This window comes from Mya arenaria, chromosome 3, assembly GCF_026914265.1.
Source record: "Mya arenaria isolate MELC-2E11 chromosome 3, ASM2691426v1".
NCBI lineage: Eukaryota > Metazoa > Mollusca > Bivalvia > Myida > Myidae > Mya > Mya arenaria.
Window position 1 is genome coordinate 43709826 of NC_069124.1, and position 13057 is coordinate 43722882.

The window sequence follows — 13057 nt, forward strand, 5'->3', positions numbered from 1 at the left end:
ATAAACTATTATCTTAGGTAAGACATTTCATATGGATTTCCATCAATTAATTACATCTTCATTAAAAATCAAGAAAATGGTACATTTTCTGTGTAAAGGTACTGACAACCGAAATAACATTTTCAAGCGTAAAAGTGAGTATAGCTTTGAAAAATGAATAAGTTCTTAGTCGTTTGTAACCACAACTTAATCGATTAAAAATGGCGTCTGAGGAGATGAAACTAGTGTAAAGATATTTAAAAAATGGAATTTGTGTCACTGGTTGAGTAAGAATACTTCAGGTAATTTTTGATATGATTTATTGCATTCAAATTCATTAAAAGATGCTTAAATCTTATCGCTAAGATATCAGCACAGAAGTATTAGCTTGGAATTGGATGGATACAATGTCAGGACACAGGTAAACAATAAAACAAAACTTCAAATATATTCCTAAATAAATAAATAGGTGTTCTTTTAAGAGATTTAGGAAAGTTGAAATATTTTCCCATTAAAATTTATTGCCAGAACCTCCAATTGGATTAAGCCCATTGCCAATGTTACCAATTGGAAGATTCCAATGGGACAATGTTCCAATTGGAGTTTTCCAATTTCCTGACTTTTCCCATATTGAATTGTGGGAAATATCCAATTGGAAAAAATGGTCGACGGGATTTTTTTTTACAAAAAATGATAAAAAGTACTATAAACGCACTTTTTCTAGATAACATTATAACCATTAATGATAATGATTGTTATTAATCACTAATTCCTTTTTTGAAAATGTGGGAGAATTTTCCAACAAAAAATGTTGGGCTGATTTTCCAATTGGAAAAACCATTTTTCCAATGGGAAGGCCATTTTCCAATGGGACTCCCATTGGAAAAGTTGACTTTAAATGCCAAAAAAACATATTTCTAAATTTAATTTCAGGAAACAAAAAATATCTCTTATTAGTATTACCTAACACATTTTAAAATACAAAAATAAAAAACATTGGGTGAAAAATAAAAAAAAATAAGTTTGCAAAAATTCCGGATTTGCAAACTTAATCCGGATGCTGTTATAACAAAGTTGCTATGGTAATCAAGGTATCATATGTACACACTATATGCCAAAGTTGCTATGGTAACTAAGGTAGCATATGTACACTCTATATGACAAAGTTGCTATGGTAATCAAGGTATCATATGTACACTCTATATGACAAAGTTGCTATGGTAATTAAGGTAGCATATGTACACTCTATATGACAAAGTTGCTATGGTAACTAAGATAGCATATATGTACACTCTATATGACAAAGTTGCTATGGTAATCAAGGTATGATATGTACACTCTATATGACAAAGTAGCTATGGTAACGAAGGTAGCATATGCACACTCTATATGACAAAGTTGCTATGGTAATCAATGTATCATATGTACACTTTATATGACAAAGTTGCTATGGTAATTAAGATATCATATAAACGCTATTGTGACCTGTTACTGCCTGATAAATTCATATCATTTGTTGTTGTTTTGAGTAGAGAAAATGTCTATAATGAACAAACGAAGAACACAAACCGCATAATCTGTATCTATATTAAAATACTTGAAACATATTAATACGTTTTCAAATGATACCAGATTCATGGTGAAAAGTATGTTGGTGCATGCAAACTATTTTGATTGTGTGATTTTCTATTAAAAAATGTTAGTCCTCGAAATATTGTCAAAGAGGATGTTGTTTCGTGTATAATCTAATAGGAGTTTGCTTGAACAGCTTCGAGATAAAAACATACACTAATATAATTCAATCATTCTATTAAACTACGAATTGAACAAATCATACTCAAAGGTGTGTTGAAACAACATTTTGAAAAAAAAAAAAAAATATTTAAGGATATCAGCAGCAGCTTCAATTCTTGCATACGGATGGCTCCTACAGCGCGTTTGGGTCGGCAGACGACAAGGGATCAACGTGGCTGACAGCTTTCGTCTTTAAGACGCTTGCGCACGCCCAGGAGTTCATTTATATCGACCGGAAAAATATCCAGACGAAATCTTGGGAATTCTTATTAAACAAGCAAGGGGAAGATGGGTGTTTCTATGGTAACCTGTTATTAATATGTTCACGTTATCAAATTACTTTAATTAAAGACGTACATTGTCAATAATGTCAGAGCATGCAAGTTATTAAGTAAATATCAGATTAAAGGAGTGCAGCTCTCCTTTAATAGTTATCAGTATTACTCATTACAGTTCGAATAACATTGCCAGGCTAGAATATAATGATTAAAGAACTTTATTTTCTGCACCTGGTATTACATGTTTTGATTCAGCCTTCATTTATCAGATTATTTCGACCTTTATATGCCATTGAATTCAATGCGATCTTACCTTCAGTTATAATAAAGCTGTAAAATGAAAATAAAGGTTTGCCAAACCTTATCAACTTTCAATGAGAATTTTATCATGTTCAGATTTATTATATATAAGTCGGCACGGTATTAACATATGACATACCTTTTTCTCTTTAATTCCAACATAATCATACCCATGTGTGTCAACAAAATAAGGGAGTTTTAATGAAACACGATGATATGTTTATTATATTGCAGAACGGGGAAAGGTATTGAGTAAATACATGATGGGTGGGGTAGGTGCAAGTCAGGAAGACCACAAGCGCGCACTAACTGCGTACGTGCTAACCGCCATGTTGGAATCATTCCAGATGATGCGCGAAAGAACCCCTGTATGTTGTCTTGATGAAAATATGTTTATGTCTTTCATTTTTAGAACTCTCCTTTTCTGCGAAATGCCTAATGATATTATTATTGATCACGAATTTGAATTTTTACCTAGTCTATCTAGTATAACATTTTTTCAGCCTTACGATTCGATAACCTCGCTAAAGTGACTGAATGGTTGGCATCAGTTTCATAATACATAATACATTTTCTGCTCAAATTTATAATTAAATGCAATGTTTATATATTTCTTTCATTTAACGTGTTTTTTTTTTTTTGCTAAATATTTTAACCCAAATGGCCATTACTTCACAATATTGCATCATTAAACGATGTAGTAAATACTTTAAAATGCATATACATTAGAATACAAATACTAAAATGGACTGCATACGCCAAAGTCATTGAAATATTAAAAACGTCGCTCACTAAATGTAAGAACGACATCATTGTAGTATTGGACTAATTATGAGTTCAAAATTTAGTATTTAAACTATGTACAAGAAAAGCTTACATTTTTATGGTTTCTTGTATAGCCTTTCGTGGCGTTGGCGGTGCGGTGTATCCAGGTTGAAGATCTGACAGACACGTACACACACGCTCTGGTAGCGTACGCAATGGCTCTGTACAAGCCTACGAGTAGATTTACCTCAATTATCATCGACAATCTCCGTGAGAAAGCCATTGTAAGAGGTATGTGTCCAGTGTAAGAAACATACGAACCCACAAACACTTGTTGCCACACCATGTCTGTACACACTCGCCTGTAGAATGACCTCAAATACCATAGTCCATCTCCGTAAACAGGCCATTTAAAGAGGTATGTAACCGGTTGTGATAATATAGTATGTACATGCACACAATGTATTTTCAAGCACGAGGAAGAATCGAAGACTTCTTTCCATTTCCTTCTCTTGAACATAATGAGCATTTTCCATGATATGGAAATGTTATCTGTCCCTAAACATACACCGACACCAAACGCAGTCCCCCTGACCAACAGCACTAACAAAAGAATAGACTCATCGTTATCAAGCGGTTCAACACATGGACAGCGTTAACGGGAAAGCCATTGTTAGTGGTACACTTGACACCCAAACAAAGTGAACGTTTATATTAAACACTAAATACTTGAAGGCATTCTATGAATCGGTGTTTCGTTATTGTTGACGACAAGCTTTTTCTGTGTTATCACACTATTTCTGTTTAATAAAAATAACATTTATTTTTCTTTCTTATGTATAGATTTTTAGGTAGGTAGTTTAAACATTACAGTGAAACTGGATATATGTTCTTGAAGACTGACATACTTTTGCTGAAAGTATATTTTTATTTTTATACTAGGCGATACAATGCACTGGCGTCGAGAAAAACACCCAGATATCCTGTCTGGACAGGGCCGCGCCGCCTCGGCGGAAGTTGAGATAACAGCTTACGCCCTACTTGCTATTCTCAGTCAAGACAAGAATGCTGCTGTTGGAGAAATCATTCCAATTGTGCGCTGGCTGACTAGTCAGAGGAACTCCTATGGAGGGTTTGCATCAACACAGGTACGTATGTCTTATGTGTAGGAAGCGATTCACACTTTTGTTACCTCATTTCTATTAACTACATTTTCAATACTCGTCATTATGCAATTGTACATACTAGGCTGTATTACTTTTTGTACTTTGTTGTTGTGGGCTTACTTTATTTTCGTCTACACATTGAAATTTTTAACTCCTTAAGTAGGCGGTGCTTCATTTTGCTATTTTCGTGGGCATAAATTACAACACTATTCACTTTTTTGCACACAAATTCTGGAAAAATTATCCATGACGAAACAGATACTCCGTTTCCCTAATAATTGAATATATAGACTTGCGCAGAAATATGTTGTATCCTTTCAGTAAATTGGATTGGATTGTGGGTGTATCAACTATTATTCAGATAGTAATTACTTATTGTAAACAGTATACCACAACTGGTTTATGAATCAATTCATGAAAGATAATTTATTACATACACTATTGTTCTTGATTTCAAGTGTTACCCCATTCACTAACGAAGTGTTAAGATACCCATTTAAAACGTTATGAGTTGGATTCTTGTTTAATTCTTAGAACGAAACCGACAGACATTTGCGAGATGTCATCTCACCCGAATATGAATTACGTGTTCAAATATTTGTTAGAGGGAAAGACGCCTATTCTCCAGCAAGATAAACTACATTATCAGTGTGTCAATGTGTACTTTCTAGACACACACGTTTTTGAATGTGTTTCATTCATAGAAGTGTTCAAAATGTTCCGCATTTGAAATTCCTCAACCTTTTGAATAACGCGTAAACTGCAATAGCTATACTGTTTCGGGTTTTGTAAGTTAACAAAAACATAACAGTGTATGGTTGTTTTGTTAAAGGACGTGGAATATATATTTAGAGCATTGTGGGTGTGAGGTAACATGAAAAATAACCAATTATTTCATACTCAAGACTCACAAATCGAAGAATTCAGTCATCAAAGTAGACTGTACATACACAAGGCAGTCGCAAAGTGTCTATGTTTTCCAGTATCAAATGGTGGTCTACCATCAAAAGAAACCCCATAACCCGCGTACAAACTGATGAACCATTTCCACGCAATTTATATTTTGTTGATTTATCATGATTAACTAAAATGCTTGCATTAAAGAACTGTATATACATGCACTTCACACACACTGATTCATGTCGCTTGGCAATATACATGCACTTCACACACACTGATTCATGTCGCTTGGCAACAATTCCATTCTGAGTCATACTTTCTTCTATATCACGTTTAAAAATAAATGTGTTTCCTACTTCTATATGCCATGCTTGTTTTGCTTCGTTATAACATTTAGAAGGGAGCTTTTTTTAAAACAAAAATAAGCCGACCAACTATTCCAAATAAATCAATTATTATCATGGCCTAAATCATTTCATCTCGATGCTAACCTCTGCGTTTCGGTCTCAAACCCTGCTTAGTTTCTTTTCCAGTGTACTTTCACATAATGGATGTTAATTAATCAAAACCATTGAAATGCGCGTGATGGCATTTGACAAAATAAAAGATATAACAATATCGAATTGTGGACGTTCATTCATGTTGAGGAATTATGTCTGTACTATTTTCCTAATTGTTCCAGGACACAGTTGTTGCGTTACAAGCACTTGCCCTATTCAGCAGGCGTGTATACGGCGATGGGATTGATGTCAAGGTCAGCCTGACAGATGAAAACAGCGCTAGTCTGGACTTCCACGTGCTGCATAGTAACAGAATAATACTTCAACGACGTGATTTGCCCAACCCGGGCTCTCAACTTACATTGAATGCAAAAGGAGAGGGCTGTATATTGTTTCAGGTACAAATGTTATTTGAACGATTAATTCTATATTTAATATATATATATATTACATATTGCATGATAAGAGTTTGGTAGTTAAATTAAATTACTGTCAAAATAAGTCATCAATCAATTCATAGATGCATGCAATTGCTATTTTCAGTTTAGAATACTTTGAGAAAAATGGACTACAACAGTACTTTTTCATAGATCTGATATGAAAAGGTATAATGAAAATCATAAAAATCTTACTTATTTCTTTGTAAATAAATTGACGTTTTGTACAAATAGACGCTTAAAAACCACACACACATACCTGGAGTAAGGATAAGCATCTACTAATTCCATGGAAACAAATTAATTAATGATAACAACCGGTATACTTCAACATATATAGGTTGATACCTACCTCAAATCAAGGTTTTTTATGTTAACATCTCAGTGAAATATTGATTTTAAATGGTGTGAATCCCAATAATCGACATTATCAGAGTAATTTTGTTCTCTCAAATATTTAAAACAAATAATTCTCTATATAAATGATTCAGCGAATTACCCGCTATATTATGCACTACTTTTATAAATTACTCGACCCTTAATTTACTTAGAAAAAAAAACACTTCTCTGTTGAACTGGACATTGGACGAAAAAGCTGTTATTGGGAGACATTACACCGTCACAATACAACATACGCAATTAACAAGAGATCGATATTTTAATGTTAATATTTGTTGAGGTAACTGCCTTGGTACGGTCTGTGAACACTTCCCTTACTTACTTGGGTTATGAACTCGGTTAACGAGCGCTCAACTTCACACTTCGCAACACATTCATACATTACTTATCATAAACACCTCATCAGGACCCGAATCTTCTTGAAGGCAATGTAATTTAAACAAATTATCCCACCAAATAGTAAAGGTAATACCCAAAATTCAGGTTCGACTTTTTCTGAATCATATGCATTTAACAAGAAATATATACATAGCGATTAATATATTTTGCGGTATCTTCCCTTGGGGAATCAGTGAACTTACCTTATTGAGTTATAAACCGGTTATAAACCGGTTCATAGGCGCTCAACTTCACACTTCCCACCAACATCATATTGAAGGCAATGTAGTTTTAATAAAATATCCAATCAAATAATAAACTTTAAGGTAAAACCCAAAACTCTTAAAAAATCATCAACATGTTAAGTTGCGCTTTTACCTGTATTTAAACATCAAGCGCCGAATATTAAAAATGACTGGTGGGTCCTAAAAGATTTACGGAGATCAACCTTTATCTCATAAGGTAGAAATACCGTCTTTTCTGCACCTTTCTTTCAATTAAAATTTCAAAAACGCTTTCTTTCATAGGAACCATTTTTTAGATATTTATTCATCCTTTTCGGTAGATTAAAACAATTGTATTAATTGTAGTACTGCTTATTTAGGAGGACGAGTGCATCTTTAAATTGTGTTTCAGTGGACTTCGAGATACAACGTTGAAAATAAGGTCTTGCCGGATGATGTTTTCAATGTGTCAGTGACCACACCGGTCACAAAGTCAATTTTCCAAAAGGAGTGTAAGGGAAGAACAATTCATATATGTGCTAGGTGTGTACACATTCCCATTTCTTTTTTGTTTCTTCAGGGCGTTCTCACACCTTTTTGCAACTATTTGTCCATGAATTGACCGCGTGTTTATGATGATGCATGCCATGATAGGCAACATAAAAAACAACAACAAAAAAAACAAAGACTAGCTGCATGTCTTCCTCATAGTAGAACAAAAGATTATGTAAAATGGATATATTACAAGGGCAACTACGGATACAACCTAAGTAGCCTTAAATGACTATTACCTTTCATTATAACAACATTGTTCGAGGCCAAACAGATACACAACGAGGGACACACAATTCCCCGATGCAACACAGATAGATTACATATACTTATAAAGTCAACTATTTAATTTAATGAATGTTTGGGTAACTGCATTGGAACGGTCATTGTAAAAGGAGTAACTGGGTGTTTAGTGCTCAACTACTTTAAGGGTACTACTCAATTTAATTTCCTCAACCTCAGACGTGAGACATTGGTAATGCTTGATATTCCAACTTACGTCGTATTACTTCTGAAATGTAGTTATATACTATCACTGATCATGTTGAATTTATTTTTAAACCATTGTGTCAACCCATTTAACAATAAGGCCTATATTATTTATTTTTCTACAATCATGCTTATAGTTATCACGGCAAAGACTACTTGAGCAATATGGTGATAGTCGAAGTGAGAATACCAACCGGCTGGCGATGTGACATGGAAACCTTACAGCAGGCAAGTACAATCAAATACAATTTTGAAAAACATATTAACAATAAGTGTATTAAATGTTGTGGTTCAAGTTTAAAGCAATAAGTATCCAGAAGCCTATTGTAAACCACTGCTAAATTTTCTGGTTACGATAAAGCTAGCCAACAAGTTTATCGATTGGTCAATAGTTATTCAAAATTTCCTATTTACTAATCAAAAACCAATAATATGCAGACTAGCAAAGTTTGAATCTGCCGACATCTTTCAGAGTTTAATACAATTTTGAATTTTTGAAAACATTTAATTTAATTCACGTTTTATGGTTGTTTTTGCATCCTAAAATTACAAGTTTTGTATTTTAAATAAAACTACTGCTATATTTTTATATTGACCAATTTGAATAATTAAGGAAGGGTTTTTTGTTTGTTTTTTCAGTACTCGAACCAGGTTAAACTTGGTTTAAAGAAATACGAAGTGAACAAAGAGTTTGATAACGTCATCAACTTCTACTTTGAGGAGGTAATGTTCGTTACAAAATGCTTTGTTTCCGTTTGTTGCTGTATTTTTCAGAGAACAATCTACCAAGTTAAATACACACACATTTTGTTTTAGAAATCACTCGAGTCTAGAAACTGAACAATCTGGCAATGTTTTACTGGAGTCAAAGTATTTCTTGAGGGCGACACATTGTACTTGAACGGATTCTTCTATCATATTAGAGTATACCTAATTAATTAGTTTAAAAAAACAAACACACAAGTAAAACACTTTTTCTTTATGCGTAACGCCAATGCGCATTGTAGGACGTCTGCATATTTATCTAAATAATTACGAGGACATGAACATGTTTTAACCTTTGTTTAAGATGGATAAAACAGACAGATGTTTTGACATCCAAGTTTATCAAGAAACTGTTACAGAGGACAACAAAGCTGCCGTTGTTAGGGTGATAGACTACTACGAATCAGGTAATGTATTAGTTGTGTTAGGTTAGATAAGGGAACAATCCAAGTCGATACTGGTGTTACTGTATATTACCAATGAAGTATACTGGTGCTTCAATGGCCTCTTAAATATGAGTTGTTAGCTTACATGTTGAAATACTGACTGCATTTTAATTTATTTGTAGGTCAGCAAACTGCGATGTTCTACAAGATGTCTGAATGTACTGAAGAAAATGTAAAAGATATTGATGTTAATATTGATACTGAAAAAGGAGAATCGGATGACAGCGATATATTCTTCAATGGCGATCGGATAAATGCTGGTAAGATATTGGTCTACCAACAGTTGATAATGAAAGTCTCGACTTGTAAATCCATTTTTTCGTAGTCCAATACGATTCTTAAAGGGTTTGATTAGTGAAAAAGGTTCTTGTGTTCATCAAATAAACTTTTATCAAATGCTTACCTAAAACACACACTCACTCGCTAACAAGTAATGCAAAACCAAATGAAATATAATTAAACTCAAAAGGTACAGCAAATGCAAGACATTACGAAACACCCTTTATCGCTTAAACATTATGTAGCTTATATGTTTTATTGTACATGTAATAAACACTTTTGTGCAGTTTTAGATCAAGCATCCAACCCGGTTGACAACGATGGTGATGGTGCGGCCGCTCCTCCAACCAGCAAAAGCACGTGCCCAAGCTGCCACGTGTCTGGAATTGTAAATATTCTCAGTGATATCTGCACGAGGCAAGGTAATATACAAGAAACGTGATGCAACATGAACATTGTATTAAAAATGTCAGATGAAGGCTTCTAATACTTTTACGTTATTCAAGCTTACACAGATTTGTTAGATATCTAGCTTATAACAAATATATGAAGGCAGATGATATGAAAGCAGATGATGATGATGATGATGATGATGATGATCTCAAATATTTTTTTCAGTTTGGCTACTTGAACCAAATGGCGGTAATTTCATGCTGCGGATAATAGCTGGTGATGGCGTCAGCCCTCCCCTCGAGATTTTATTGCCGAATTCAGTACAATTTTGTACCGATTGTCAACCTTTTGTTCGGGATCAAGGTATAAGAGAAATTTTATGTTCAATTTAGTGAATCAATCTGAAAACTTGTTCTCTTGATATTCACTGCTATGGGTAATTGTCCAAATAATTATATCTTATCTTGGCCCGTTATCCTGACCTGACCTCTCAAAAAAACACCATGGCCACCGTCGTTATCCTGCATTTCAGATGTAGATCAAAAGTGCATATCTTTTTTGTTAGTGTTAAGAAGATATTGCAATGGCATTTATTACTTATGGAAACGTTCAAACTGACAAGATTTACAATAAATAAAACAGCTTGTCCAAAACAATGTTTTCATTTAAACTTTTGTATTTCTGAAACTGAGTCTCAGCCTCAAGACGTCAATGGATATGACTCAAGAACTGTTTTCTACCCTTGAAATTGACGCGAACATTATTTACATCAGTAAATTTCTGTTTTTTCTAAAGTTTAAGACGAATATCTGTATTTTTCAGGAATGAAAAGTATTATGCTAGTTAATCCCTACGATTGGTCAGACCTTGGCGCTAACATCATGCAATCATCGACAAAGATTATTCCATGGTCGGAATCGTTGGAAGCTGCACTTCTTGGCATTCTAAAACAATGTGTCAAACACTAGTTCATTCGGCAAATATAAATAGGATTGTTAGTGTAATATTTTCTTTTTGCTCTATAATGTAAACTTTCGCAAAGAACTGTGTGTTAAGCGCAAGTCGTGCACATGTAAATCGAAAAATGAAGGTGTTGCTAATAAATGGTCAGGTGCAAAAGGTGAATGGTTCCTTAATATCAATTTCATTTACAACATGTGCATCGCTTTTGTATATTTCAATAAAGAAGTCACTGTGGTTGTGTTTTCGCTTTTGTTATTACCGTCGTTAGGTTGATACTTGGGTTGATAGCCAGCACTTTCAACATATTTAACAATTGATTAAACATCCTTCAATCACCAAAAACACAAAATGATTGTTTGCCGTTGTGTCTATCCGTTAACAGAAAGCCAGTTATTGTTATCAACAGCTGTCTTGTGTTGTCAATGGGATCATGCTGGAATAACATGACTTAAACCTTTCGTTGCATAACTTTAACTTTCCAATTTTACTATATTCGTCTTTAGAACTACAATTTTTGCATATTTCACCAAGAAGCGCCTACATCGCGTCATGACGCGCAAATATTTAATCACCGTAGGCGTTGCTTAAGCACATTGCCTTAAGGGGGACTGGATAATGTTGAATTGCTATAATATTTTTCTTAGCATATTCATTTATTTGAATCGTTAAAAACTAAATTCTATAAAATTATACATAAACTTATTTTTAATTGATGCATTGAATATGCCTCATTTTCCATCGTGGTGGGTTATGGAAGTGTCTAGAACTGGTCACACTTCCGGTATGAAAATATTTCCTTGTACTGGTCACAAGCCGAAAACACATCTATTGAATACAGGAATACACAGAATTTTTGGAATATTAAAAAAATATATTGATAAGTAAAGATGTTATGGGATTGATATTGTTTATCCTCAGCAGTGTGTCATGTTTATGAAACAGTCAGTATAGATCAGGTTCTCAACCCAAGTTTCCCGTAAGCTTAGAAAAATATCCTTGTACCGCCATTTTATAAGCCACTTGGGGATATTCCTATAAAGCGATCAAAGAACAAAGTAGAACGAACGTGGTGGCGTTATTAGAACGCAATAAATGTTGGAAGAACTTTTGGTGAATTTTATTATACAATTCCTGAGTCTTGTCTTTTTGATTGGTTTAAAATGTCCAAACGCCTTTTCAAACATATTCATAAAATAGTATTTGTCATGATTAGAATACTTACTAGTAAATCAAATAAAAACCGTAATTCAATGAGTACAATGAAAACAGAAAAAGAAATCGCCGTCATATGTCGATAGAAGGAGGCTGATGATTTAAGAGAAGCCAAAGTGAATGTGGCAGAGCGAAAGCAGGTCGAGATGGTAGCTAAGAATGTGGCCCGGGACGAGAAAAGAAACAAAAAGATGCGCAGAATGCGGCGAGGAGAAAAAGCAGCCTTGAAAGTGGAACGTTGATGTAGTTACAGTGCTTACAGCATCGTATGTTTGTTGTGAACGTGGAGAGTGTGGGCGCGTAAGTAATGAACAGAATGGGATTGAATGGTTTGAGTGTGAGGGATTCAAGAGGTGGTACCATGGCCATCGCCGCAGTGTCTGTCATGAACACTTTGTGTGTGAGCCATGGTGACTGGTATTGTAAACAATGACGTTCATGGGTGTATGAGAAAAAAAATCCAAAAAGGTACAATGGTATAACTTGTAATTTAAATATCGAGGATGCGCATGACCCTTTAACGGTCATTCGTGTTTGATTTAATATTGCTGTTTAAACACACTATGTAAACCTATTTTGTTGTTATATTGCGATTGGTTTTGAAAACTGTGATTATTTTTTTATGTTAAATTTTCCAGGGTGACTTGACGTTGATTAGTAATAATTAACACTTCTGTAAGGGATAATTTGCCAGTTAAGATAAAGTCATCTTGAGAAACTCGTTTTTCTCTCCAACGAAAAATGAAAAAACAAAACAGAAACAACCGCTCAAATAAAGAAAAGTAATAATAAGGCCAAAAACATGTGGTGTTTTATAAACTTAAACGATATACCAAAT

At 34.1% G+C, this 13057-nt stretch overlaps 1 protein-coding gene across 1 annotated transcript in view; it reads left to right on the plus strand.

Moving 5' to 3' along the window:
• The window catches only part of LOC128227734 (alpha-1-inhibitor 3-like), a 61136-nt gene extending 49895 nt beyond the window's left edge, over positions 1-11241 (plus strand). Inside the window, exons 25-37 of the mRNA XM_052938538.1 lie at positions 1867-2076; positions 2586-2719; positions 3251-3407; positions 4059-4264; positions 5865-6080; positions 7533-7663; positions 8299-8389; positions 8801-8884; positions 9231-9333; positions 9495-9632; positions 9939-10073; positions 10270-10407; positions 10867-11241. Of these exons, the coding sequence (XP_052794498.1) occupies positions 1867-2076; positions 2586-2719; positions 3251-3407; positions 4059-4264; positions 5865-6080; positions 7533-7663; positions 8299-8389; positions 8801-8884; positions 9231-9333; positions 9495-9632; positions 9939-10073; positions 10270-10407; positions 10867-11012 (1889 nt within the window). The 3' untranslated portion in view covers positions 11013-11241. The remainder of the gene's footprint in view (positions 1-1866; positions 2077-2585; positions 2720-3250; positions 3408-4058; positions 4265-5864; positions 6081-7532; positions 7664-8298; positions 8390-8800; positions 8885-9230; positions 9334-9494; positions 9633-9938; positions 10074-10269; positions 10408-10866) is intronic.
• The last annotated feature ends 1816 nt before the right edge of the window (positions 11242-13057 follow it).